Source organism: Paramisgurnus dabryanus, chromosome 21 (genome assembly GCF_030506205.2).
Source record: "Paramisgurnus dabryanus chromosome 21, PD_genome_1.1, whole genome shotgun sequence".
NCBI lineage: Eukaryota > Metazoa > Chordata > Actinopteri > Cypriniformes > Cobitidae > Paramisgurnus > Paramisgurnus dabryanus.
Genome location: NC_133357.1, coordinates 12752327 through 12779038, shown reverse-complemented (window position 1 = coordinate 12779038; position 26712 = coordinate 12752327). Strand labels below are relative to the sequence as shown.

Sequence of the window (26712 nt, the reverse complement as noted above, 5' to 3'; positions counted from 1 at the left end):
ATGATTGCTGGCTGCCAACAAAATAAATGTGCCTGTCTTATAAAAAAATCGGGTGTCAAATTTATTTTTGTTCATATCTTTAATATTGATTGAATAAAGTCACGTCAAAGATTGAAATCTTAATGAAATGAATGGCTAAAATCAGACTTTGATGCTCATTATCTCAGAATTTGATTTTTGAAACTGTAGTATGGTTATTACAGACTGGGTCACATATAAAAAAAAATTGTCATAACTGTGCTGCTTTTTCTCACATATTTAGACATTTGTATCCATTTATAAATGAACTATTGTTAGAAAAGGGCTGGATGAATGAATACAGTGTGGATATCTGTCTATTATAGATAGATATATAAACAATATCCACTTCAAGTATATAGACAAAATAGTATTGAAATATTTGCCTGCAAACTTAATTTTTAGCAAGTGTTACAACTAACCCCCTGCCTGTTACTATTAACTCCACCTATGGGGCAAGTTGTAACGTTTGCACTTCTGTCACGTTTGGTGTAATTGTCCAAGAATGCTAAGTACTAGTTCAAACTTTAAATGTTCATTTGTAGCAGAGATGAGTTGTTTAAAAATATAATTAATGAAACTCAAATATTTTTTGAATGATTGAGCCAAAACCAAAAAGAGTAAGGTTGTGCCCCGCTCTCCCCTACTAATGAAATTTTTTCCAAAATAATTAAAAATTGTATAAAGTAATTTTTTCGTGATAATGTTGGGCTTACCGCCGGCGGTGTCCATCATACTGGTGCGACTCTGAATGCGACTTATGCCCCTGACAACGATGTTGGGCGCCACATCCACTTTTGAATTCCTCTCCTGAGGCACAGAGGACGTGACATCGGGAGGAACATTACTGCTCTCTGTAGTGAGTACACATCACAACATTTCATGCATGTAGATCTCATCATATGCCCAAAATGAAGCAAAATACACATTTGGAGTCATTTTAAACGCTGACTTTGAATTTGATTGATTGGGTACCTATGCGGGTGTGTGCAAGCACGTCGGCGAGCACACTGGTCTGCCCCTGGATGAGAGTTTTGCCGTCTCCATGGGAGAGGGTTGAGGAGGCAGAGGAGGATGTGGAGGAGCCCTGAACCGTGCGGTTGATCCAGTACTCGGGACTCTGGAGATTCTGAGCCAACATAGCACTAATCGCGGCCTGACGCCTGCGCAGCGAGCCCTCGTCCTCCGAAGCCGATGATGTATCTGTGCACACACGTGTACATGGTTAGAAAGTTATTTATGGAAAAAAGGCAACAGGTTTAAAAAACAACAAGGAAAATGCACTTTAAAGGATGTATGTGATACAGACATCTGGTTACAAACATTTTGGCAGTGTCTATACCACAAACCAAAAAATAAAAATGTTATCTAAAAACAAAATGGTACATGTTATATGCCTACACAAAAAAAGTTTAATCTAGGGGTTAGTCAAAATATTTTAATCCCAACCATAAAAACATATACAACATTCCAGACATGGAAATCACAACAAAGCGTGTGCTGTAGGGATTTAGTTCCCGCAGGTTTTGGCTCGGAGACCCCGAGATGTGGACAGAAGGATCAGCAGAAGGCTTGTGGGTGATGCGGGACCTACCGGGAGGAGTGCAGTTGTCCGCAGGAGTCTGGACGAAAGCTGATCGACGCTTAGTGGGCATGGGAAGAGCCATCTTCTCCTCTTTATGCCTGGCCAAAGCTGCCTGTACAGCTTCTGTGTGGATATCTAGCCGAAAAACAAGAGAAACAATAAGAGGGGAAGAAAAGGACAGAAAGAGAAATGTAGCAATAAACAATAACACAATGGTACATGAGACATCCAGTAATGTCACAGAACTGACTCATGAAGGGACAAAGATTTCTCTGTCTGTGATGACAGCCGTTTGTGTCCACACAGAGGCTTTGAAAAACAATATCTTGAATTCATTTGAGCTTGGTCAGAAAAACACAAAATAAGGGTGGATTTGAACTTTCATTACCTGATCTGTAGCGGTCATCTCGTGTTCCGCCGCTCCGGTGAGCTCTGTGCTGCCGTGGGGCGGCAATGGGGATGGGGTTAGGGCTGGAGGTGGGGTCTGAAGTATTACCAGGGGTCAACTTAATGCTCACATCCACATCTACAAAGATCACAGCAAAACAATCATGAAAGCATAAAAACATCACAAAACACATTTTTTTCCTAAAAGTGTAATTTGTTTACTTAATCGTAAAAACCAACACAAAATTTCATATTTTTCTTAAATATTAACAGCATCAGAACAGGTCAACATTGAAACAGTAACGTAGACAGGTTAAAAGCAGAATGCGGGGGGTGAACTTTAACTTCAAAGCACTGAAATGCCACCTTTGAAGACACTATGGCGCATGTGACTACAGGGGTCTAGACTGAAACATATCCGTTCATCATTCTAGCCCTTAAGCGTGACACAAATTAGAGATCATGAGGCTATTGTGCAAACAACATGAGTTTGCAATGTAATGCATGTTGTTATGGAAAGAGGAAGTCCAAGTTGACGTATTACTGTATTGTCACAACTCACCAATATGGTGAACTTAGTTCTTTCAGTTCCTCCTTTACTGAGGTGCCCGTCAGGGGGCTGCAAGCAACTTACAGGAAACCTGTATGTGCGTGCGGTCAAAACACAAGAGGTCCGGAAAGAGCCAGAGACCAGTGGCTGGTTGCTAACTGATGCCATAAGCTAAATCGAATGGGTTACTCAACATTTCCAAATACGCAAATGGTTCAAACCGAAGGCTGCTTTTTCCACCAGACTATATTTTGTGTCCGGTTATTATTATTTTTTCAGTGAATGGAGAATTCAACAGATGTCTGATGAGCTCTGCAGCAGGTGGAGTTCAACTGATCACCACAAGGGTGCAGCAAAGAGCCACACATCTGTGATAGTAATTAAATAAGGATTAAATAGTAAATATCTATGTACACTGGCACGTGGCACACCTTTGCATATCATTTTTAGCTAGATTTACCTTCTTTAATAAAAAAGTTAAACAGAAGCAATAAAAAAAGTTAAACAGAGGCAACAACACGTTTCACAGACTCAGATCATTGTAAATGGCATGAGCTGACAGGTTAAAGTAAAACAAAGAGAAACAGGAAGTCTCTTACGTTGGGTATGTGGTACGTATGGGCCAAGAAGTTTCGCTCGTTTCTTTTCATAGCCCTTCTGAGTAATATCACCTGTGAAAATAAACCCCAAAAACATATATTAGTGCAACACAAACAAACAAATGTTGTTCAGGAAATGTGATTGAGAACATTTCTATTTGTTTGATGAACAGTGAACATGCAACACAACTTTGGTTTCTGGTCACGGTTGCCTTTGGTTTGCAATGGTGTCTACAGATATATATTAAGGCATCGTGTTTAATGTTGCTTTAAATTGAACTGCTCAAAATAGATCTTATGGTACTGAAATAATTTAGTTTTAAAGATCCTAGGAGACCCTTTCCAGAAAAGCATCACTCTGATCTTCTGAAAACGTAGCATCTCTTTACTATACAACAAGGTTTTCCATACGGGGTACCCATTAGGGCTGTCACTCATTAGAAAAATCTAATTCGAACGGATATCGAATATCATGCAATAGGGATGGGCATGATTAATCGACGATCGATAGTTGATCCTTAAGAATTTAGTCGATGACGTTAATTTGTTATTGATTAATCGAATCCTTTTTTTATCTAATGCAGGTTGCGTTGCCTAGCGTAGCGTGTGTCTTGAAGCAATTACATGAATTTCACTTTGTGGCAGCAATTCAACATTTTACCACCAGTGTGCAATATTTGACACCATACTTCGTTATCTGTGACCTTCCGTTTTGATTTCAAAAAATAATCATGAAGAGGTCATGATTTTTTGGAACAAATGAGGTCTCTGTTTAAGAATGCGACTACTAGCTGCAGGTTCCGCTGCTTTAGAGCACCGCCTATTCAAGCGCATATATGTTCCGTTTGTCTAACTAAATGTAGTTTAACTGTTTGCCACAAGTTGATCTTGTAATAAAGGTCTCATGGAGGAAAACACGCTTTATTTTTGTATTCAACAAAAGTTAAATAATTATTTTTTTATTATTTTTTATGATCGTTAATTCTCCCGACAATCGACAAAAAAAATGTAAACGAATGCCCATCCCTATCATGCAATGTATCCGAATATATTCGAATATCTAGGTCCCCCGCGCGCATAAAAAAAAAAAAAAACGTAATGGAGATTCAATTTATTAACAGTGACAGTCATAAACGGGGCTCAAATCAGGTGACAACTTAAACAGCAGCAGGAGTAAGGCATATAGCCAAGCCTAAACGAAATCCGCGCCCGCAGATATAATGCGCTTCATTGACAAGCACACATGTCCCGCGCTTGAGCGTGTTTCTGAGATGAAATCTCATTGACAACAAGCACACATACAAATACTATATCGCGCGTTTGTGAGCCGTCATTGACAAGTGCATTATCTCTGTGCATTATCCGCTGAGTTAAGCAGAGCTCACTTGACTCTGTCGTCTATTAACGCGCGACAGTCAGCACATGATCATTTCAAATTCGTTTACAAGACAAATTCTGTTGTTGTTTAATATAAAGTTTACATTGCGTTGTAAACATGATGAAAAATGCTAATTTCATAATGCGAACGTATTAACACAAGCTTTTTATTCTGCTATTAAATGTAACATTATAAACAATAATATGTAAAACTATACAAACTATAATTCTATCTTGACATGCACATTAGGTTTCAATTTGATTCCCTCTCTTGCGCACAGTTGCTGTCGGTCTCACTCTCAGCCTCCTTCCTATTACGAGGTGTTACTGTAAAAAATGCGCTAAATATGGCATTTTAAAAACCGGATGGTTAATTTATAGTTCGAATACGGATATTTCACGTCATGTTCGAATGCATATTCGAATATCGAATAAAAAGTGACAGCCCTAGTACCCATGGGGTTTTGCGAAGGAAGTGCGAGGGTTTTGTGAATTGTTGGAAAAACAAATAATTTATTAAAATTAAATAATAAATTGTAAATAAAACACTAACAAAAAATATATATTTTATTCTGAGTGTAATGGTCACATGACATTCAGAATAAAATTAACACTACAATATATCATAAAACTGATAACTCATGCAAAATGGACAGATAAACGTATGTTTTATGTACCAATAAAGGGAAATTACCAGATGAAGGTCCAATAACATACAATAATAACTGTCTTTATTATAATAACTGTCTTTATTATTATTATTATTATAAATAAATGTCTTTGAAGTTAAATATGGATATTTACTTAAATTTTTGAAGGTACTTTATGGTCAAGGGGGTTCAGCTTACCAAAAAGTTTAAAAACCACTCCTACACAGCCATAACACACTGCTTTGACAGAGTTTTGTGTGCTTTAAGATGATATGGCTACAAACAAACAAGCTAACATTTGCAAAATCAAATGGTTTTCTCAGCATAAGTTTGCAGCGGACGATGCAGTTACCGTCAAACTTCTTTAATTTATAAAAGACACAAAATCAAGATCACATGGATCCCCCCGGTTTACTTTCTCGTTTCTTTTGGAGCAGTTTTTGGCCTTGACTAGCACAACTATTAACGCTGTGGGTAAAGTCCACACCGAGAGCGCTCCTAAATCCACTCAAAACACTGCACTCCCTCGCACTTATGCAAACCAACGCCCTCCCATCCATACTGATGTGCAACCCCCACCGGTTCTGCATGTGCACAGGCCAGAGGAACAACAACACAATTCACTAAAACAGAGAAGTGCGTATTATCTCAATGTTGCACAAAGACACCCACACTGGCAACAAGTAGGTCTCAAACTCTACAGATAAAGTTCGCACCTTCCCAGCTTCTGGAGAGTTTGAGGCAGCAGGGGTTGCTCAGACAAACTTGAACTAAACAAAACCAGGAGCGACAGATCTGCTGACGGCTGTTGTTTTTCCAAGGATACGATTGTGGTCCTGGTGCATTTCTAAACCATATCAAGTCCGTTTAGGAGACAGCTGTCAGCTTCGGGTGATAAGATTACATACAATGGTGTTTATATTAAACTTCCAAACAGAAATCGACAAGGAACGTCTCGGTCTGAAGTCAGGGAGTGAAAAGACAAAGGGAGTGAAATGCAGATGGGTCACAGGGGTAAAGTGAGGAGACAAAAAGCAAGCAGTGAAGAGAGAGGGAGGGAGAGAGATGCCTCTTTCTGTGGTTGTATAAGAAGGGACGGGGCCGCACTGAATGCAGACTTCATGCCTGGTTACTTTTTCTGCTTAAGAATGTGGCCTAGAAACACAACAGCTCTTTCCTGCCTCGATATATAACAGCTCACACTCTACATTCCTTATTTAAAACCTCTTCCTGCAGAACAAACCTTACTCGCATGCATATAAAATGTGATTTGACTTTTTATGATGAAAACGTAAATGATGATGCCCATGCAAAACATCTAGGGGGTTGTGGGTAACTGCCAGGGCATAGCTATCAGTTACATTTTACATTCATGCACTTTTATCTAAAATTAAAGGAATATTTTTTAGTAAATGGTACAAAAGCTGTAACTGGAACCTAATATGAATACATTTTTTAAATGCACTCTTTAGTAGGCATAGGCAGGTTAGCGGTTTCAAGGTATACAGAGGTTTTAAAGAGGTTTCAAAACCACTAAATGTTCTGTGAAGCAGTCTCATTAGACATGCGGTTTTTATTCTCTTATCAATGTGAGGTCACATTGATAAAGCCCCACCCATTTACTGTCCTTCATTACCATAGTTTCCACCCTCAGCAAGTTGTACTCTGTCCACTAGATACTATAGTCTCAGACTGTATTATCAGATCTATTTTAACCCAAAGCGCTCATTGTCTGTTTGTAAGGAAGTGAGGAGCTCTAGCTCATTTGCATTTAAAGGTACAGACATTAAAACAGTGAATTTTTGCTCCCACCCAAATAGGGGCATTTTGGACATGGTATAATAACTGATCTGTGGGGTATTTTGAGCTGAAACTTCACAGACACATTCTAGGCACACCTGAGACTTGTATTACATATTGTAAAAAGGCCATAATGGATGCCCTTTAAAAATCGAATGTATTGTGTCTAGCTGAAAATTTGTTTGTATACGGAGACGATTTTTTTGTGTTAAAATGGCAATACCTTTTTTCTGAGAGTGTATGTATCTTGGGAATCAAACCTACAACTTCTGTGCAGTTAACTCAATGGTTTACCACATGAGCTACAGAAACACCAAGTGACGCAATGGTGTCTGTACTTGGTTTACACAGAGATCATAAACCCTTCAAGCTGGCTTTGATGTAAGTCTAGAACTAAAGCCGAAGGTATACTAGGGACGTCCCTGTATGCACGCCGTCCGCATGACGCCATTTTCATCATACGGAGGGTCTGCAGGACAACGCACGTACAGTCCGCGTACAACAGCGCATGCACGTGAAAATATTTAGATAGGACACTCCACTTCAAACAATTATACAAAGGAAATAGACAGCATTTGCACACACACTATCGTTTTTCTTCTTTAATTTTTACTTCTTCCAAGAACAGAAAGCTGTGGAGCATGTTCGTTACCATAATGTTTGATGCCTGTTCTTTGTTGTTTGTTCTAAACTGTCTTTGCAACGGTGGATGGGACGGCTACTTTTCTTCACCTATCCTAATGTTTTAATGTTCTGTAAATGGTGCCAAATCAGTGCTGCCCTGACGGCCTGGTAGAGTAATAATTTGAATAAGAAATCATTTGTATTGCGTATAGTGTCGAACGCGGCCATTCGCGTGTAGCCGCGGGGAGTATACTTGGAAAGCTGCACGGATGCGTGCGGACGCGGAAAAAAGGTATACCCCATCCTTAAAAATATATTTAAAAAACTCAATAGTAAAAAGTAGACATACTAGTAGCCAGGTCTGGAAAACATTAAAAGGACACTCCAAATTTGTTTTCAGATTTTCCAAATTTACCATTTATAGGTTAACGTGCATAGGTAAAAATATCACTTTTGTTTCATTCTGTAAACTTCTGACAACATTTCTCCCAAATAATAAAAATACTGTTTTTATTTGGAGAAAATGAAAACTGGACAAACTGGCCAAAATAACTAATAAGTAGGCAGACTTTAAATACGGCAAAGAAATCTACTAACACAATACTAATGTATTACATGTATAGTAGAAGATTTTTAAAAAATATATTTTTTAGAATAACCTTGATTTTTGGTCTATTAAAACCTCAGCTTTCATGTGTTTACATGTATGCTCCCAGTCTTTCAGATTGCCTGTCATTTACTTTATGTCTCCCCAAAGCTTTGCTTTGTTGGAATTCAACAGTGAATTCAACTGGAATGCTATACATGTAGAAATGATGATTAAAGTGGTTTTTCCAGAACTTTATTTCGGACTAACTACAAACAACAAATCTAACTGATGCATTCATGAAAACAGTGCACTTCATGCACAAAAACACACACAAAAGTGAATAAAAGGCATAAAGCTGCGTTTTGCATACGGGCAGCGTGTTGGGCATATGGAAAGATGGATTACTGGATGCTCATTGTGTGTGTGGGTGATGTGAGAGACTGATGTAATGCTGGGAGGGCAGCTGGGTCACAACCACACAGAGCGGATTCTGTGCTCCCACAACAACAGGGCCGCACAAACTGGCAGTGCCACTTCAGCACTGAGGATGCTTTGTGCCCACTCGCACCCCCCGAAAGATCTCTTTATTCTTCCTCTCTCTTTTATTTCTCAATTTCTTTCATCCATTTTTTTCTACTCGTCCTCGCATAATCGCAGGGGCACGCGAGTTATTCATGTACCTGTCTTGGAATCATGGGAAGGGAGGGCTTGCGTGTAACCGATTGCTTGAAGTAAACATATAATAAAAAAAGTGAAAGAAAGTCTGTCCGTAGGGGTGCTGCTAAAACATTTTTAAGGGGGGCCCCACGGAGTATGATATATAGCAGCGATCTTAAGGGGGCCCCATTATTACAGAACCCAAGACAAACTAAAATAGTTGTCCTCCCATCCATGGCTCTGTACTGCTGTGATGTCTCATACGTTTGTGTGCAAGGGTCAGTCCACAGGATATGAATGCTACCCCACCCAGTGTGGCCTGCCAAAAGCGGTCCCAGTGTATTCATGAGGAGGAATGTGCTGATTGGATGACGGCCGGGGCCAACTGGCCAGCAGAAACGCAGCGGTGGCCAAATGGGAGAGCCGGCCAGATCTCTTTAGGATTCAAAACACAGACTCCACGCTTCACACAGTGCTTTAAACGGACACAAAAGCACACCATCAGGGTCTGAATCTCCTGTGCATGTGTAACCAAAAACATCTGTCAAACATTCACAGACATAACTGTGTCAGTGTGCCAGCCTCCGTGCCTTCAAGATTGGCGTATGTGTGGAAGATTGAGAGAGTTTATCGTACACATGGTTCAGGCAGAGCCAGTAGCGAAGGAAATGATAAGCTTGTGGGGCTTCCTGCTCCATTGGGCCCCAGGGTGACTGGAAAAACCCATGAGCACAAGAGAGGAAGTCTAACAAGAACACACATACACACACAAAAAAAAAAGTGGAGGCCAAAAACAAAGCACCCGACTAAAGGGTGCTGAATGCACCACCGTAGGAGTGCTGTGTTTTTTTTACCCGGGTTGCTAGGCTTCAGACTTCTGGAGTCTATAAAATGAGCAGACCGGTGTCAGAAAGGACAAGAATATAAATAACTCTGATGATTTTCATAATCTCGCTTGTGCAGAACTCCCATCAGCGTAGACTGGAGCAGTTAACAGCTCTCATTCCACTTCAATTAATCATTTCATGAGGTCACTTCCTCCTCAGCCTCTTGCTTTGACCTGTCTGACAACTACATTGCGTGTGTCACTTCTGGTTACACACAACTTAATGAACTGGGTGAAGCGGGACAGAGTTTTACTGTATGCAAATGAAGCAAAGCAAGGCAAGGACAACCGACAGCCCTCGGTGAATACGTGACACAGCAGTAGAGTACAAAAGCCTTAAAGAAACCAAACAAACAGCAACTTTTGCACTGTCAGGGTAGACACATTTAAGGGTGAATCTTTAAACAGGAACAGTAAAATTGTCAGGATGTTGGAAACATTTGACATAATCTATAAATCTAACTGAAAAATACCGTAGGGGTGCACAGGGCAAAAACTAACGCAGGGTTAGTTGTAACAAGGACTGTTTACATTGTTGCACATGGTTGAGCATTTTCCGGTATTTTTTTGCCAAAAGACGATCTCCCGCAAATTATTGGAAATGTATAATGTTTCTCCAGAGAGTTATTGATGAACGAGTGTTTTGGTGGCATGTAAGTACATTTTTTCATCATGTTTTTTTCGGTGTCTAAGTTGGGTGCGTAAGATACCAAATCCAATGCTATGTCATCTTAATCATTGTCTTGTTGACTAAAACATAGCATCGTTTTGAAATATGTCTGCAGCTCTTAGCAACTTTTTTGGTGGGCTTGAAAATATTTTGACCCAGCGGGGTTAATTGTAACGCTGTGTTACAGTACAACTAACCCCTCAGCACTTAAGATATGAAAAACGCTAACATTAGCGTAATTCTTGCCGTTGTTTTAATAAGTCTACACACGAATGATTGCTGGCTGCCAACAAAATAAATGTGCCTGTCTTATCAAAAATCATGTCAAATTATTATTTTTTCTTTAATATTGATTGAATAAGGTCACGTCAAAGATTTAAATCATAATGAAATGAATGGTTAAAATCTGACTTTGATGCTCATTATCTCAGAATTTGATTTTTAAAACTGTAGTATGGTTATTACAGACTGGGTCACATATATAAAAAAATTTAGTCATAATTGTGCTGCTTTTTCTCACATATTTAGACATTTGTATCCATTTATAATTGAACTATTGTTAGAAAAGGGCTGGATGAATGAATACAGTGTGGATACCTGTCTATTATAGACAGATATATAAACAGTATCCACTTCAAGTATAACAACAAAATAGTATTGAAATATTTGCCAGCAAACTTAATTTTTAGCAAGTGTTACAACTAACCCCCTGTCTATTACTATTAACCCCACCTATGGGGTAAGTTGTAACGTTTACACTTATGTCACATTTGGTGTAATTGTCCAAGAATGGACAAATGTTCATTTGTAGTAGAGATGTGTGTGTTGCTTGTGTAAAAATATAATTAATCAAACTCAAATATTTTTTGAAAGATTGAGCCAAAACCAAAAAGCGTTAGGTTGTGCCCCGCTCTCCCCTATGTATTTTACAACAGCATATAAAAAACATGGGAACATTCAGCCTGATCTCACGAGAATTCGTACATATTATAGGAGTTGGCTTATCATGTTAATCGTGCAATAAAAAAACAATAACGAAATCCCACCCCTATGGAAATCTATGATTGAAATCAAACTGATGAGCCTAACCAGACTTTAGTCTGAATTTCAAAGACAGAATCACATTTTTTCTGACTGTTCGTTTCTTTCTAATTGTACCCGTTTCTTGAAACAACCCATCCGAAAAACAGGGTTGCTCAATGCTGGTGCAATGCAATTAAAGTCAACATATAAAACAGTTCAACCCTGAATAGACTCATTAATGTGTACAGATCTAGTGATTTAAGAGTGCCTTTTATAAACACCCTCACAAAAGCTTTTTAAGAGCCATTCAGCATTACTCATAAAAAACAAGTGCAAGCTGTACAAGTGTCCTACACAGTGCTACATATTTGACTACAGCCACAATTGGACCAAATATAGCTGTGGATACTTGAATCAGCTGTCATTGGGACAAGGTGATGAGGAGGTGCAGATATTTAAAGGCTTCCCTAAACAAATGGAATGTGAACACTCACATACACGGATAAACTTGTGCAGATCTATCCCATATTTCATACATATGGTGTCGGGTTTGGCAATAGGCTTGTGTTGCTTCATTATTTTCGAATGAACAAAATGATCAGGGTTGTTATTGGTCGCTACACACATGTGGGCCCATGTGAGAGCGTTTCGAAAGCAAATAAAAGCCAGAAACTCACCATACTCATCGCTTCCCTAGTCATTTAGTACCGAGCATGTGGAATTCACAAAGAAACACATGGTCAAACAAAACTTCAGCCAAAAATGGCCTAAATGACTGCTTACTTTTCCCATGCAGCCAGACCACAGCATGTGTGGCTAATATTCGCACAACTAACTACTGTAGCGATGGTCTGGGAGGTGCAAGTCTGCGTGTCTGGTGCCGACATCAGTTCCTCCATCTTCAAAACCACATGCAAACCGCCGGCCACCTAAAAGCCAAGCAAATGCATGCTGCTTCTCACTTAAAACCACTTTGCCGAAGAGTTTTGGTATCAAGAAGTCTACAGCACTTAAAGGTAAAATGAGTGTGGCTATGCTGGGAATCAATCAATCCTAATTCTGTTGGCAAGTCTGTGCTGTAGGTCAAATAGATGATGAAATACAACCGTATTATTTGAACTGCGGTACAGAGGCAGAAATTACTAAATGGCAGAAAATGGCAGAAATCCAGGGGTGTAACAATACATCGATATGGATCGATACATTGCTTATATATCTAACTATACAATGCATCAATGCCACAATACCATGCATGATTCAAAAACAAACAGATAATTCCGCGCGACCGCGCCGCAGCAACCCGCCGATCCGCGCAATGCACGGCAGCCCGCCGATCCCGTGAAGCCGGCAACACCTCACATCACTGAGGCACTATGGTTTAAAAGGATGCCGTGATTTTCGGAAATACAGTCAGTCAGGTGCAAAATGTACAGCGCCGTCAAAAGTTCAATGGGTTATCATCTCATATTTAAACATCAAATGTCAAAAGATACCAGAGAGCCATACGAGCATTAACATTACATCTTGACTGAGGTAAGAGGATGACAAGACACAGCTAATCGCTAAAATGATAGCAAAAGACTTAAAGCTGCTTAATGTTATGAAGCTTGTGCTTTGAATGGACGCGTTTAAAAGTTCACTGTTTATGATACACGTCCACAAAGGGAGTAAACTTTCTGTACATAACTTAGTTAATAACTTAGTTGAAGTCTTGCATTTTATGCAGATAGATACACGTTGTACATTTATTGTGTTGTATAAAGGCTTAATATTATGCAGAGTGCGTCATATAGAAAGCGCTTCGGTTTGTGTTTATTAACCCTTTAGTTTCACTTCATCACGCAGCTTTTCCTGTAAGGGTTTTCTGTTAAAAACATTTAATTCATTAACAGTCTAGTATGTGTTCATTGTTCTGTCATAGTTTATTCAAAATTAAGTTTTATTTCAGTGTTTTTAATAAAAATATTTTCATTTTTAACATGACGTGTACCCTTTGATTGCCCCGCCCCAAGTTAATCGAGTACTCGTTCTTCAGATCTATGGATTAATCGAAATGAAAAATGACATAAATGCACATCCCTAATAAGAACTGAATGTGTCTGACCTCCAAAAAAAAAAAAAAAGATCAGACCATCTTTAAATGGACAGAGATTGTTAGAAGTATATGACTTTTCTCTGCCATTAACAAAGTTGGTTTATTTGTTACATTAAAAATTAACCATTTTATACTATTTTAAAGATGCAATCCATAACGTCTGGCTTTCTATTATCTCTGTTTGAAAGATAACATTGCAGGCTACTTTACATACTTATCTCTACATGAGTTGAAGTCAAATGACGTCAAACTGAAATTTCATGCAAAACCAAGCAGCTTAAACTATAAATCATTGTTATATGTTTACTATTGTGAATTGTGGTGAGGTATGGAGACACTAGCTGTGTCCCAATTCGAAGGCTGGATCCTTTAAAGAACGCATCCTTTAATGGCGAGGACTCTGCCTTCAAGGATGCAGCCTATAAAGTTCACAAAGCGAACTGAAAAAGAAGGCTGAAACCTTTGAAATTGGGAGACTGCTATTGGATAATTCAGCCTTCGGAGGTTGCAGCCTTTTTCCCCAAATTCAGTTTTATTTACTCTCAAATTTCGTGTTTTTCATTTTTATTCTTCTGGATCCTGCTTTTAATTTAATTTAAGTAATTATTTAAATAATAACAAAAGTTATTATGCAGACAAAAGTTTTATTTTGTGCCATCATACTTACTCGTGGCTAATAAATTCATCCCTGTTTGGAGCCGTAAGAATGAATGGGGCTAGGCTAAATGCTAACACATTAATGATGCGCTGTACAAAGATTAAAAGTTCACGCTTTGAAAAAAAGATAGGTATGTATTAATTCTTCTAAGTTGAAGTAAGAACATAGTAAAATATTGAAAAACGGTGGTGTTTTCCTTTAAGAGAAAGGTATAGCTGTGTCTGCTGTGTCCCGGGTTTTGACGAAACCTGCTTGCGCACGTCATTAGTTGCAATGCGTGACGAGAAACATTACACAGCGCATTTCTGTTATTTTATTTGCCGATTAATGAAACCATTTGAAAATAACATTTAAAAAATAATAATTATAATGGGTTTTAAAAATGCAATCCAGAATACAAAATTAGCAAAATTCTATGACCATTTTTATGCTTGGATTCTGTGATTCCGTCTGCATTTTCTGCATCACGGAAATCATCGGACCCTACATTTATTTTGATTTTCCTGAACAATTGCACCATTCCACAACTACTTTGTATTGAAAGCAGCATGTTGGCTGCATTTATGAATCACACTCACGCACATGGAGAGAGCGATGCCAGGACTGCAGCGTGTTGCTTCATGTGATGTATCATTAGAGCTCTAGTGACTATTAGGCTGTTTGTGACTATTACACAATTAGGTTGATGAGCAGACACAGACAAATGTTAACAAACATGTTAAACAGAGCTGAAAGCACTTCACTCTTATTGATCGCTGAAAGCTCAAATCAAAGTGGCCAAAATAATATCCAAACATGCTCTGGGCAGGAAGCTTAGTTTGCAGATCATTTCATTGACAAAAAAAATGTGGTAGATGACCAGTTCACCATTCAGCAGAATGGTTTTACACAATGCTCAGTGAAACGGGTAAGATCTGCCGCAACCAAAGGAACAAACAAATCGATAAGCACGCCGACCTTTGAGGTGCGGTGGCTTGTAAAGCACACAGTTGAAAGAGCGGTGTCACCAGGTTGATCCTCTCCATCACTGCGGCGGTCACAGATGGAGATCCTGCTTGCAATATTTACACATGGAGGCTGGTGTAACGACCATCTACTGCTCAATAAAACCTCACCCGCTGCAGCAACAATGCAACAGCCCAACAAGCTAGCATTACCTCTAGTGTAATGTGTGCTATTTAAACAATGTGGGAATTTAGTCACTAATCCTTTAAATCAACGAAAAGTTGGGGGAGCTTTTCCGCAGCTTGCCTAAAACAATCAAATGTGAGGTGCGAATGGTTCACGAGTCATTCACCGTTGGATGTATCCGAAAGCAGGAACCTTCAGATTAGGATGTGTCATAGTAGGAGGAGCGCCCAATCATAAATCATAAATCAAACAAATATGAGTCACTCAATGGGTGTTCACACTAATAGTGATATGCATTAACACAGTGTCTTAATGGTATTGATTTTTACTGTCGATTTCAGTTGACATGAGAGACAACGACCATTGATGATCAGCAAATTGAACTTTTATACAAATGTGCAGTAGCTAAAAGTTAAGCTTATTTGATCTGCTGTCTCACACGAATAAATGTTAAAGTCACCAACTAGAAACAAACATTTTGTGGGACCTCTAGAGATTAAATTATGTAAATGGCACCTTAGAGACAGGACACAGGCCAACAATTCTGATCTATGGGTAGCAAAGTAATGAACTCCTGCATTAAATCCAGTAGGGCTGGACCAGAAAATTCGAATATTCGAATATTCGTTCGGTGGGTTGACATTCGATTTTCAGTTTTGAGATTCGAATATATATATATATATATATATAAATATTTTTCAGCGTTAATGCAGAGCTTTTGCCAAGCAGGAAGTGCGCTTCACACTCCCGTTCTGTAGGTGGCGCAGAGAGACCAACATCCATAGCCAACAGCCATCAAACTCCACCAGTAGAAGAAGAGATCGCCTCAAACGGAAAGCGCGCTTCCTGCTTTGGCATTCACGCTAATAGTGTTGTAAATAACGTTCAGTTTCTTGCAAAAACTGATTGATTTGCTTCACAAGACGTCAATGTGTCACACGGAGATATGGGGGATTACTTTTGTATTGGATATATATGCTTTAGCTCTTAAAGTGTGCGGATCGGTTGACTTGCATGACGGAGCACTGGGGTTTCTGCAAAATATCTTCATTATTGTTCTGATGAAAAAAACATATTGGATGGTGTAAGTGTTATAATAAATAAACTTGATTTTGAAAGTATGCTACCGTTTTATTACAGTTTGTTGAACTTCGTTCATTTATTTTCGTTGTTTTATTTAAATAGCCTACCCTACGTTGTCAGTAATTACTGTGCTGCTAATTTCTGATACGGGAATGTTTGTTTGTTAGACAAATGTTGTTAGAAAATAGGCTACCTTATTAAAAGTATTGGTCTTGTGTTTTGTTTCACTAATGCTGTTCTCGCATGACGCATGACAGGCACGCCGCTTCCGGCTTGCGCTGTTCTATAGTATTTTTAAAGTTTATTAATTCTAGAAGTGTCACATGTCCATATTGCACGAAAAAAATGCAATACACTCCCTTGAGTTCGCAGCAACACATCCGCCACATAATAAAACTGTGGATAGACAGACACACACATACACACACACACACACACACACACACACACAGATTCCTGCCTTTATTAAAGAGAAAAATATGTTCAGCCCCTCCTCCCGAAGCTTCGAATATTCGATTTTATTTCTACTAGAGCTTCGAAGCTCAAAATATGGTATTCGATACAGCCCTAAAATCCAGTGTGGTAAATCTTAAAAGGACAATTGTAAACAAACCCTTTAATTTTTAATTCAAACTAAATTACATATACTATCCGATAAGTGCCACTAAGTTTTGGTCAAGCGGGCTTCCTACTTACACCCTTTAATGCAACTTTACATTTTAAATTTAGTTAAAAGGATGGTTCACCCAAAAATAAAAAATGTGTCAATATTTACTCACCCCCAATGTCTTTGTGCTTTGAAACCCAAATGCAGATTTGTGCATTCTCTGTGCCTGAACTGTTTTAGGATGTTTACTTTAAAATAATGTGGAACAACAACAGAAAAAACCCTGGTATACACTATAAGAAAGAAGAGGAGTAGATGTCTTCAGGACACTTAAAATTTATGACACAATATAAGTCGAGTGGAGCTATTTAACACTTTTGGGTCATTTTGAAGCTTTAAGGGTTTTCTGGTTACTAATAGAGTTGGTGACCACCTTTGTCATGTGTCCCATTGTAACCAGAAAACTCCAAACAAACGACAACCCCCGGTTCAAACAACAGGAGGGTAAGTAAGGGCGCACTCACATTATCCAAACCAAACCAAACCATGCCCCAGCGCGATTGTCACCCCTCCCTACTCCCCCAGATGCACGCACTCACACTGTACTTCTTATCGATCCGAGTCCGGGCGCGCTTTCGTCATTAAGATGCGATTGTTTTGAAAAAGCAGGAAGTAAAGCGCTCTCTTAACACTGGAACTCACCGTAATGTTAAGTCTGTGTTTTTTTATTCGGAGTCGTTTGGTGCGCGATTACAGACAGCCCTCTCACATGTCATCATATTGCTTAGTTGATCTGTCACGTGTGCAGCTCGGACATTCCCGTAACCCCGCTGCGCGTTTTAAAAGGTTTTTACGGATGCAGATGAAGGTGAGTGGGCGCGCAACTGACGTCTTCACCTTTTGAATCGCGCTCAGGCGCGATTGCGCTCAGGCGCGATTGCGCTCACACCACAGCCTTCCGCGCCTGAGCCCAAGTGAACCGCGCTCCGGCCCACCTCTGCAACCCGGCCGCGGCGCGATTAATCAATCCGCGCCCGGGCATGGATCAGAGCGATCACACTAGTCAATCAAACTAGGCTTTGGGGGTCAAACGCGCCCGAGCGCGGTTTGGTTTGGATAGTGTGAGTGCGCCCTATATAATTGTGTGTTAATTGTTAAGTGTTAATTTTTGGGTAAACAATCCCATTAATGTAAATGTAGATTTTTTTACAGGTTGTAAAAAATATATATGTGACCCATGCTGGCAAAATGAGCCGGAATTCGCTTGGTCTAACTTTGAGCTACAAAGGCAAAAATGCTATAAAATGTCGATTTTGGTCAAAATTGAGTTTTCATAAAATTAAGTACATTAAGCCCTCGTCTAACGATCCCAATGCTCTAAATAGCCATTAAAGATCTAAAATTATCTTTATTTGTTTTCCGTGTACTGTCCTAAATCCTTAACCCAAAGCACGTCTACCATTTTGGTTGCGGGTTTTAAAACATGCAGAAATTTGAAAATAAGGTGCCAGACTTGCTTGATGTTAAAATAATTATTAAGAGCTTTAAGACATGAAAATGATCTTCCTGTGCTGACTGACAGATCCGAAGCATGCACAGATGTGCGAGCGCGTGACCTTGATATATAGCCATCTATCTACAAAGAATTACAGTTTTAAAAATATTTATTTTTACAAGAATTCACGCAGATATAATCTGTTATGTCTAAAGTGAATTATGTATAACATTATAATAGATCCTTGCATTACAGTGACAAGAAAAGATGTCTGTCTCAATGTCAATAAAACAATAAAATAAAAACGTTTTACATATATTTTACCTGTTTTTGACTGTGTGCGCAAAATCTATTAGTTTTACCAGTGATTTTAAGGAATGGATGCAGTGATTTTGTTTTTGAACCAAAAACTCAAAAATCTTTAACTCGATTTGTCTCAAAACTGACATTGCTGACTATGTTAACTATAAACACGTGTGGTCCTGTCAATTTTTTGTCAGATTCCAACAAATCATACATCGTTTTGAAGTTTTTAATAGAGAATTTCAAAATATAAATAACTTATTTTTGAAAAAACGCTCATTCCGATCCAAACTGCCAGCACGTGTCACATTTATATGTGAGTGCATAGCTGAGCATTCAGTTATAATCTGTGTATATATTCATCTGTGTGTCTCGGTTCCAGTCTATTACAGACACGTCCCTATGGGTCTCCAGCCTCATTTAGGCGGCTAAATCAGGGCACAGCACCTCCGCAAGCTTTCTCAAAGCAGGCCATGCAAGGGTGTGGCACTGGAAGACTTTGACATCTTGTGAGCGAGAGCATGTGCGTGCGTACTTGTTCGTGCATGTGCGCGTACAGTCTTTTTAATGCAGATTAACGTGGACCTCGGGGGACAGCTCTGTTCTAGGACCGTGAGAGAGACAGACAAGCCTGAACTGGATCTAAACTGCTGAGGGTCAGAACGATTCTCTCGTTCTTAAAATTCACCCATAACGTCGACAAAAACATTAGCCTGTTCCCCAAACCGCAGATTCATAAGATACCAGAAAAGAAACCTCTGCCACAGTTTCACATCAGTTATCCACTACGCTCTCATAATGCATTACATTCACAACTAGGGGTGGGCGATATGACCAAAATCTTCTATCACGATAGGATTAATTTTATATCATGATAACGATATGTATCACGGTAGAGTTTTTTATGTTTTAATAAGGTTTAAATCTTTAATACCATAGAAATGTTCATAATTCTCACAAAAAACATATACAAGCATAGAAAGAAGATAAAAACAAACAAAACTCAAGCTCTCTGAAGATACACAGTCAATAAGAATGATAATAAATAATTATGCATGTATGTATAGGCCTATATATATTTTTATTTAAGGTAGAAAAGTGATTTAATCAGGAGCAGTGAGAGATTTTTTTCTCAATGCTGTTTGATTAACACGAGTGACAGACAGGAGCAAAATTAGGTAACTTCCCCTTTAAGACCAAAGTCCGGATCCAATACACTGTTACACATGCGTTTTCTCTTTTAGCTGTTTACTTTCTCTTAAGACCTTACTGGTCGTGTTTATGATGATGCTTGCAAAGACGGGAATTTTGAGGCATATGTGTATTTAAGGCCAATAAAGCGGGAAAAATGCTCACGAGCTTAATAAGCAGAGGTCGCGCGACTTGCGCGCTCCTCACAGACAGAAAGAGCAGCGGTTGCGCGACTTGTCCGCTCCTGACACACAGAAAGAACGCACGCATACAGATCTGTTGTCTGTGTTTCAATGGCTTAAAATAACTTGTTTTAAAACCGCAGTGCTTAAATACGTGTACAAACGTTACGTTTTCGCGACCACACGCACAGGAGCGTGACGTGGGCACGTAACCTCGATAGAAACGATAGTCCAAAATCTCTACCGGTTGACAAATTTCTACCGGTTAATTTTGTCTACCGGTTTATCGCCCACCCCTATTCACAACCAAACGGAAATAAGCAATTATACAATGCTACATTCATATGCTCACCATGTGTCAAGGATGATTCATACAGCAGCTCTACTGGGACTATGTTCAGTTCCTCCAGGTTCAACTGAGGTCATCTAATAGGTCAAGGTCAGATGCTAAAGGTTATAGCAAGGCCTCAGACATCTTTGTGACCCTGTAAATCCTTTTACATTGTCATGGGAAAAGCAAAACCACAAATCCCAAAAGTTCTTCTGCCCTGCAGCTAATCTCAAATACATGTAGGCAAACATACACAAAAGAGGTAAAAAGAGAAGTCGTAGCACTGCAGGTGAAACAACAGAAACGGAGATGGTGGGAAAAAACTGAGCACCTACATTTCTGGTTTTCCTATGTATTATTACCTGAGGTCAAGGCAAATCATACAAAAATGTACAAATGTGGTTATACCAATTAATATGAATTAGCCTTCTTGTAAAATATGTACGAATTGCAATGAGATAGTGTTGATCTTGCTTACACAAGTGACAACCCAACATGGTACAAAATGAAACCTATAGTTTCAGTAGCCTACCTCGCACTTAATTTCATGTTTAAAACACACAATTTAGTGTCATGCCATATCATCTATTTAATCACCAGTACTAGTTTTGCATGGGCTCAAAAATTCACAATGTAAAAACCGCAGACATGTCTGATCGTACTCACCTACAATTTATGTTTGAGCATTGCTTGATGATTGTAAAATGAAATGTTGTGTCAAGCACCTGTGTCTGTACATGTATGTAAACTAGATCTTCTAAAAATAAAAAATGAGTAGTTACTTTCATGACGCAATCTTGTGTCTGGAGGGCTTTGTTTCTGATACGGTGTCTGGCATGAGAGATGGTGGAGTCAACAAAGTGCAGCTGAGTCAGAGTGGTCAGATATCACAGCAATTACACAGAGACAAACCCGTCCGGTGGGGTTGAACTACAGTTGGGCAACACATTTGACACAGACCAGTTAAAGTCAAGCAATGCTGTGGATAAACCACCTGTCACTCACACGCAAAAACAAACAGATCACTGAGACGCGTACCTGAATAGGCGGTTGGCGATTGGTCAAAAACCAGTTATGTGAATGTGTAATAATAACTAAGAAAGTTAAATCTTAAGCAAGAAAATGTTCTTTTTTATCTGCTTCCTCAAAAACATGCAAGCATGAAATATGTGAATTCCAAAACAGACTAAAATGATCATCGTAAAGTGGATGCAAGAGTTCAAAGACAATCTTGCTTAGCAAGTTAGTTGAACTGTCAGCATATTTAAAGCTTGCAATGCATTTTGTGCATTGGTCAAACATTTGTGTATACTAACAAAGAACACATTTATGAAGATTTATGCCTGACTATTGACAATAACTCTCTAAAGTAGAGCTGTGTCGATATATTGCCCAATAATCAGGGTTTCCAACTTTAAATTCAAGGACCTTTCAAGGACTTTCCAGGTCCAATACCCTCAAATTCAAGGACTAAATGAGGGGACACATTTCAAGTGAGTTTAAGTTACCTTTAAAGTTACTTTGTTACAGTTCCCTTTCGAGGGAACTCGCGCTGCGTCACTGCAGTGACACTCCAGGGGTAAGTGCGTCTGAATGTGTATATCAAATTCAACCAATGGTGAGGTTTAACGACAAAGACAGGGTGACACGGGAGCCAGGAAGTATATTGCTATCTGATATATTGCCAAAGACGGCGTTACAGGGATGCAGAAAGTATGGCAAGGAAGATGCAGCGTCTCGTTCCCTTCTCAGGAAACAACAGTACATAACCAGAGACGTTTTTATGTGTCAAACACAACCATGCAAAAGAGCATTTTGATATGAATCAACATTAGCATACAGAACATTTAAGCATTTAAAGTGAACAGTTTAGCACGTGTGCTTAAAAAGTCTAACATTTTTAGAATATTATCCTACACTACACAGGGAATAATATGGATTTTTTTTCCAGAAAACTTCTTGCATAAAATAGATTCAAGCACTTTCAATGACCTGTATCTATGTATGTAGATTTTCAAAAACTTCCCAGGGCCTTGAATCCCCCCCCCAGATTTATAGACTTTCAAGGATTTCAAGGACCCGTGGAAACCTTGAATAATCAATCGATAAACAATATTTCACCCGGTGGTCATGGCCGAAATATCCTGACAAGTTATAAGAGCCCAAGATATTGCAATGAATGATCTCTGTGTGAAATACCATCATCAGTATCAGTGGAAAAAAAAATATATTGGTGTATATTTACTACATTTGTAGGTTCAATGTTTAACTCTCCAAAGTTAGGCAAATAGTAAAGTAGAAATTAATTTCACTTTCTCTAACACACTGAGGTTATGATGTTTCTTCTCCTTTAAAAAACCTCCAACCTCCAAAACCATAAAAACAGAAAGTAAATAGTTTTGCAGCTCTTACAACATGATTGTGTACTGCCAAATATAAATGCAGAACATTCATGAAAACACAATCCTATCCAACTGTAATGGGAATAGACTGGACTTCAGACTTCAAACCAACAGTTTCCCAAGAGAGTAAAGCATTACTGTTCTGTGAAATGTTTGCGTGGAAAACTGACATCATGGAGGCCAACCCTATATGAAAATAGCTGATTAAACATGAACAAGAGGGGAAAGCCCTGCTTTCAGGATATGTTTACTCAGTCATACAGACAGTAAAAGCGCACTGATACAAGCAAAGGTTGGCTGATCATTATATCAAAAAGACGGCACGAGATTGGTTCAGCTGCCAAGCTGTGACGCATCTCGGTCTCCATCCAACATGTTGGAAACATGGAGCGAATCCCTGAGCAACAGGGTGTGTCCGCTGGGAGAGAACGGAGAGGAAGAGAGATTTGTTGCGAAAGAGGTGCATGATGGATTCTCATTCATTTCTTGCCTTTAACCCACGTTTACTTTAAGGCGGAATTCAAGGATGAGTCATTTAAGACGGAAACCTGGATAGCAGATTACTAAATGAGCAATGGGACAGACTGTGATATACGCAATAAGCTAACAGGACATGACAGAGCAAAGGTAAACAAGTGACTGGCCCACCATTTTTCGAATTTAATCAAATTTTATGTCAAGTTTAAACAAAATGATTGATCACATCACAAATCTCAAATGCCAAAATATCTCCACCACTGACAGAATCAGGGCACAAGCACAACCACACCCCTAAATATCATCGGCTTTTGTTCTTCTGTCCTCTAGGTAAATTGAACTTAAGTAACGTTCCCTCACATACCTACACGCCTTTATTTTTCACCACTGCGTAGGTGCGAGGTAGGGAATCCCCGCACCTTGAGTATATTGACATAATCCAACTTGTGCGGCCTTGGTGATGTCAAGTGAGAAAGCTGATTCAGAGATGGAGCAAGTTTTGATTTTGAAGATAGGTCAGAAAGACGGTCATTCACTGAAAAAAAAAACATTTGCTGATAAATCAAGGACAAAAAGACAAGGAGCATGTATTAAGAATAGTAATAGGATCCATTTTCTCTTGAGAAGTGATAACATCTTTCAAGTCCCTCTGTGGCTCAAGAGGTCACATTTGAATTTAAAATAAGCCCATGTATAGCTGCAGTTAAAATGCTATACAGTGGCGACACCCTCCACCAACAATCGAGCATGCAGGGGACACACTCACACTATCCAAACAAAACCACACCAGAGAGCGCTCGACTCCCTAAAGCCTTGTTCGTTTGACTAGGGTGATCGGGTGCAGTTTGGTTAATCACGCCCTAGCCCGTTTGATCTGTTTGTAATCGCGTCCCAAACTAATCCAAATAAAAGCCACAAACTTAACATAGTGACAGGCACCAGTGTTGAGAGAGAGCACTTTACGTCCTGTTTTCTTCAAAACAATCCCATCCTAATGATGAAAGCGGTCTCGGATCAATAAAGGTACAGTGTGGGTGCAACCTGTAGGGTTCAAGGCAACAGTGCCTAATCCGAGTAGCTTTCAATCTTATTCAGCAGTCCTGAGTAGGGCTGTCACTTTTTATTCGATGTTCGAATATGCATTCGAACATGACGTGAAATATCCGTATTCGAACTATAAATAAACCATCCGGTTTTTAAAATGCCATGTGTAGCGCATTTTTTACAGTAACACCTCGTAATAGGAAGGAGGCTGAGAGTGAGACCGACGACTGCAACTGTGCGCAAGAGAGGGAATCAAATTGGACCAACATGAACCTAATGTGCATGTCAAGATAGAATTATAGTTTGTATATAAAATGACATATAACACTGCTATAAGTGTTAAACATTAAAGCAGAATAAAAAACTTGCGTTAATACGTTCGCATTATGAAAATAGCATGTATGAAGATAATTTCATAATTTTTACAACGCAATGTAAACTTTATATTAAACAACAACAGCATTTGGCTTGTAAACGGATTTTAAATGATCATGTGCTGACTGTCGCGAGTCACATAGAAGACAGAGTCAAGTGAGATCTGCTTAACTTACCGGTAAGTTTAATTTCATCTCAAGTATCAAAGGGTTTGTGCTCTCTATCATTGAAAACGGGCAAGCAAACAGCACGCGCAGGGTTAATGTACTTGTCACTGACGGCTCACAAACGCGCAGGATAGGCTATGTATGTATGTGTCCTTGTTGTCAATGAGATTACTTCTCACAAACACGCTCAAGCGCGGGATATGTGTGCTTGTCAATGACGGGCATTAAATCCGCAGAATTCCGCGGGGTTTTCTGCCGAAATCTGCGGGCGCGAATTCCGTTTGGGCTCCTACTCCTGCTGCTGTCCAGGTTGTCACGTTGTCTGTAACTGAATCATTTTTTTGTAAACTTCTGAATCAAGTTTTGTATTCATAAGTTAATAACCTGCTGTTTCAAACATTAAGTAAAAAGGTAATCCAGACAGCCCAGTTTCAGTTTATGACTGTCACTGTTAATAATTTTGTGACTGAATCTCCATTACGGTGGGTTTTGATGCGCGCCGGGGGGGGGGGCGGGGGGGGGTGCCCAGATATTCGAATATATTCGGATAAATTGCATGATATTCGAAATCCGTTCGAATTTGATTTTTCTCAAAAGTGACAGCCCTAGTCCTGAGTCCAACACAATGAGACACAAAGTGAGGAAAAGAGGAAGGAGGATATCTGGGAGTATTAGAGCTAAACTTTGACTGAAATAAGTATTTTTAATCGGTGCAGACTGTTCCTTAAATCTGTTCTTTTTTGTTTGCAGGATAAAATCAGTTGGAAAAGACAGAGAAGACAAGACACAAAAAGGGAACTTAAATGTTAAGACTCACACTTGACTGGGTCAACAGAACAACAAATCTAGTGACAACCCTACTTATCCATCTGGATGATTAATCTGGTAAAAATTGGTCATGTTAAGATAAACAACACTGAGTGATTAATACTGGGTCATACTTACACTCCCTCTTGCAAAGCTACACCCAATCCAGAACCCTGCGGTCAACAAATAAACAACACCTTGAGGTAACTTCACTAAAGGGTACAAAATCACTCTTCTGCTCCTTTGCCCTTCACTATTCCAAAATCTTTTCTAGTCAGCCGCATTCCCCACAAAATCTTTTACATGAATACTTGACAGGAACATAATTACTGTTCTGCCGATATATAAAATAAAACCTAATCTTTCAACAAAAAAAAGTAAATCTCTTCGGTAATATCCTTAATAGAAATGGTTGTAAACCTTATAAGCTGAAAGTAACTTGGTCTAGCACTTCTCATAATATTACCTTATATTGCAGTGGTCACACTAGACCAGTGGTCACCAATCCTGGTCCTGGAGGGCCGGTGTCTCTGCAGAGTTTAGCTCCAACTAACGTTTAATTAGGGTTAGAGCTAAACTCTGCAGAGACACCGGCCCTCCAGGACCAGGATTGGTGACCACTGCACTAGACTTTGAGCATGCGAATATTTGTCGGATGTAACTGCGAATATGGGTGGGGAGCGATTCGTCAACATAAGATCTTTGCCTTCATCCATTTGTGCTTTTCAGAAGAGAGAACGTACATACCAAAGTAGTACCAGTTTTCTACTGGTCACATATCTCCAGGTGATACAAATTCACAGGTCAGAGTTCACCAGACTTTGGTATGCAGCGAACTACTAAATATCATTGCACAAGTTTGCATATCCGTTCTGACAAATTTGCATGCATATGAATGGAAGGCAATGAAACAAAAAGTCTTGTCTGACCACCCCCCCCAAGACGAATC

General features: G+C 39.3%; 1 protein-coding gene across 1 annotated transcript in view; it reads right to left on the bottom strand.

The window, feature by feature from the left end:
- The window catches only part of dip2ba (disco-interacting protein 2 homolog Ba), a 56955-nt gene that overhangs the window by 21227 nt on the left and 9016 nt on the right, over positions 1–26712 (bottom strand). Inside the window, exons 2-6 of the mRNA XM_065285661.2 lie at positions 3140–3211; positions 1992–2129; positions 1613–1738; positions 994–1221; positions 735–872 (exon numbers count right to left, since the gene is read on the bottom strand). Of these exons, the coding sequence (XP_065141733.1) occupies positions 735–872; positions 994–1221; positions 1613–1738; positions 1992–2129; positions 3140–3211 (702 nt within the window). The remainder of the gene's footprint in view (positions 1–734; positions 873–993; positions 1222–1612; positions 1739–1991; positions 2130–3139; positions 3212–26712) is intronic.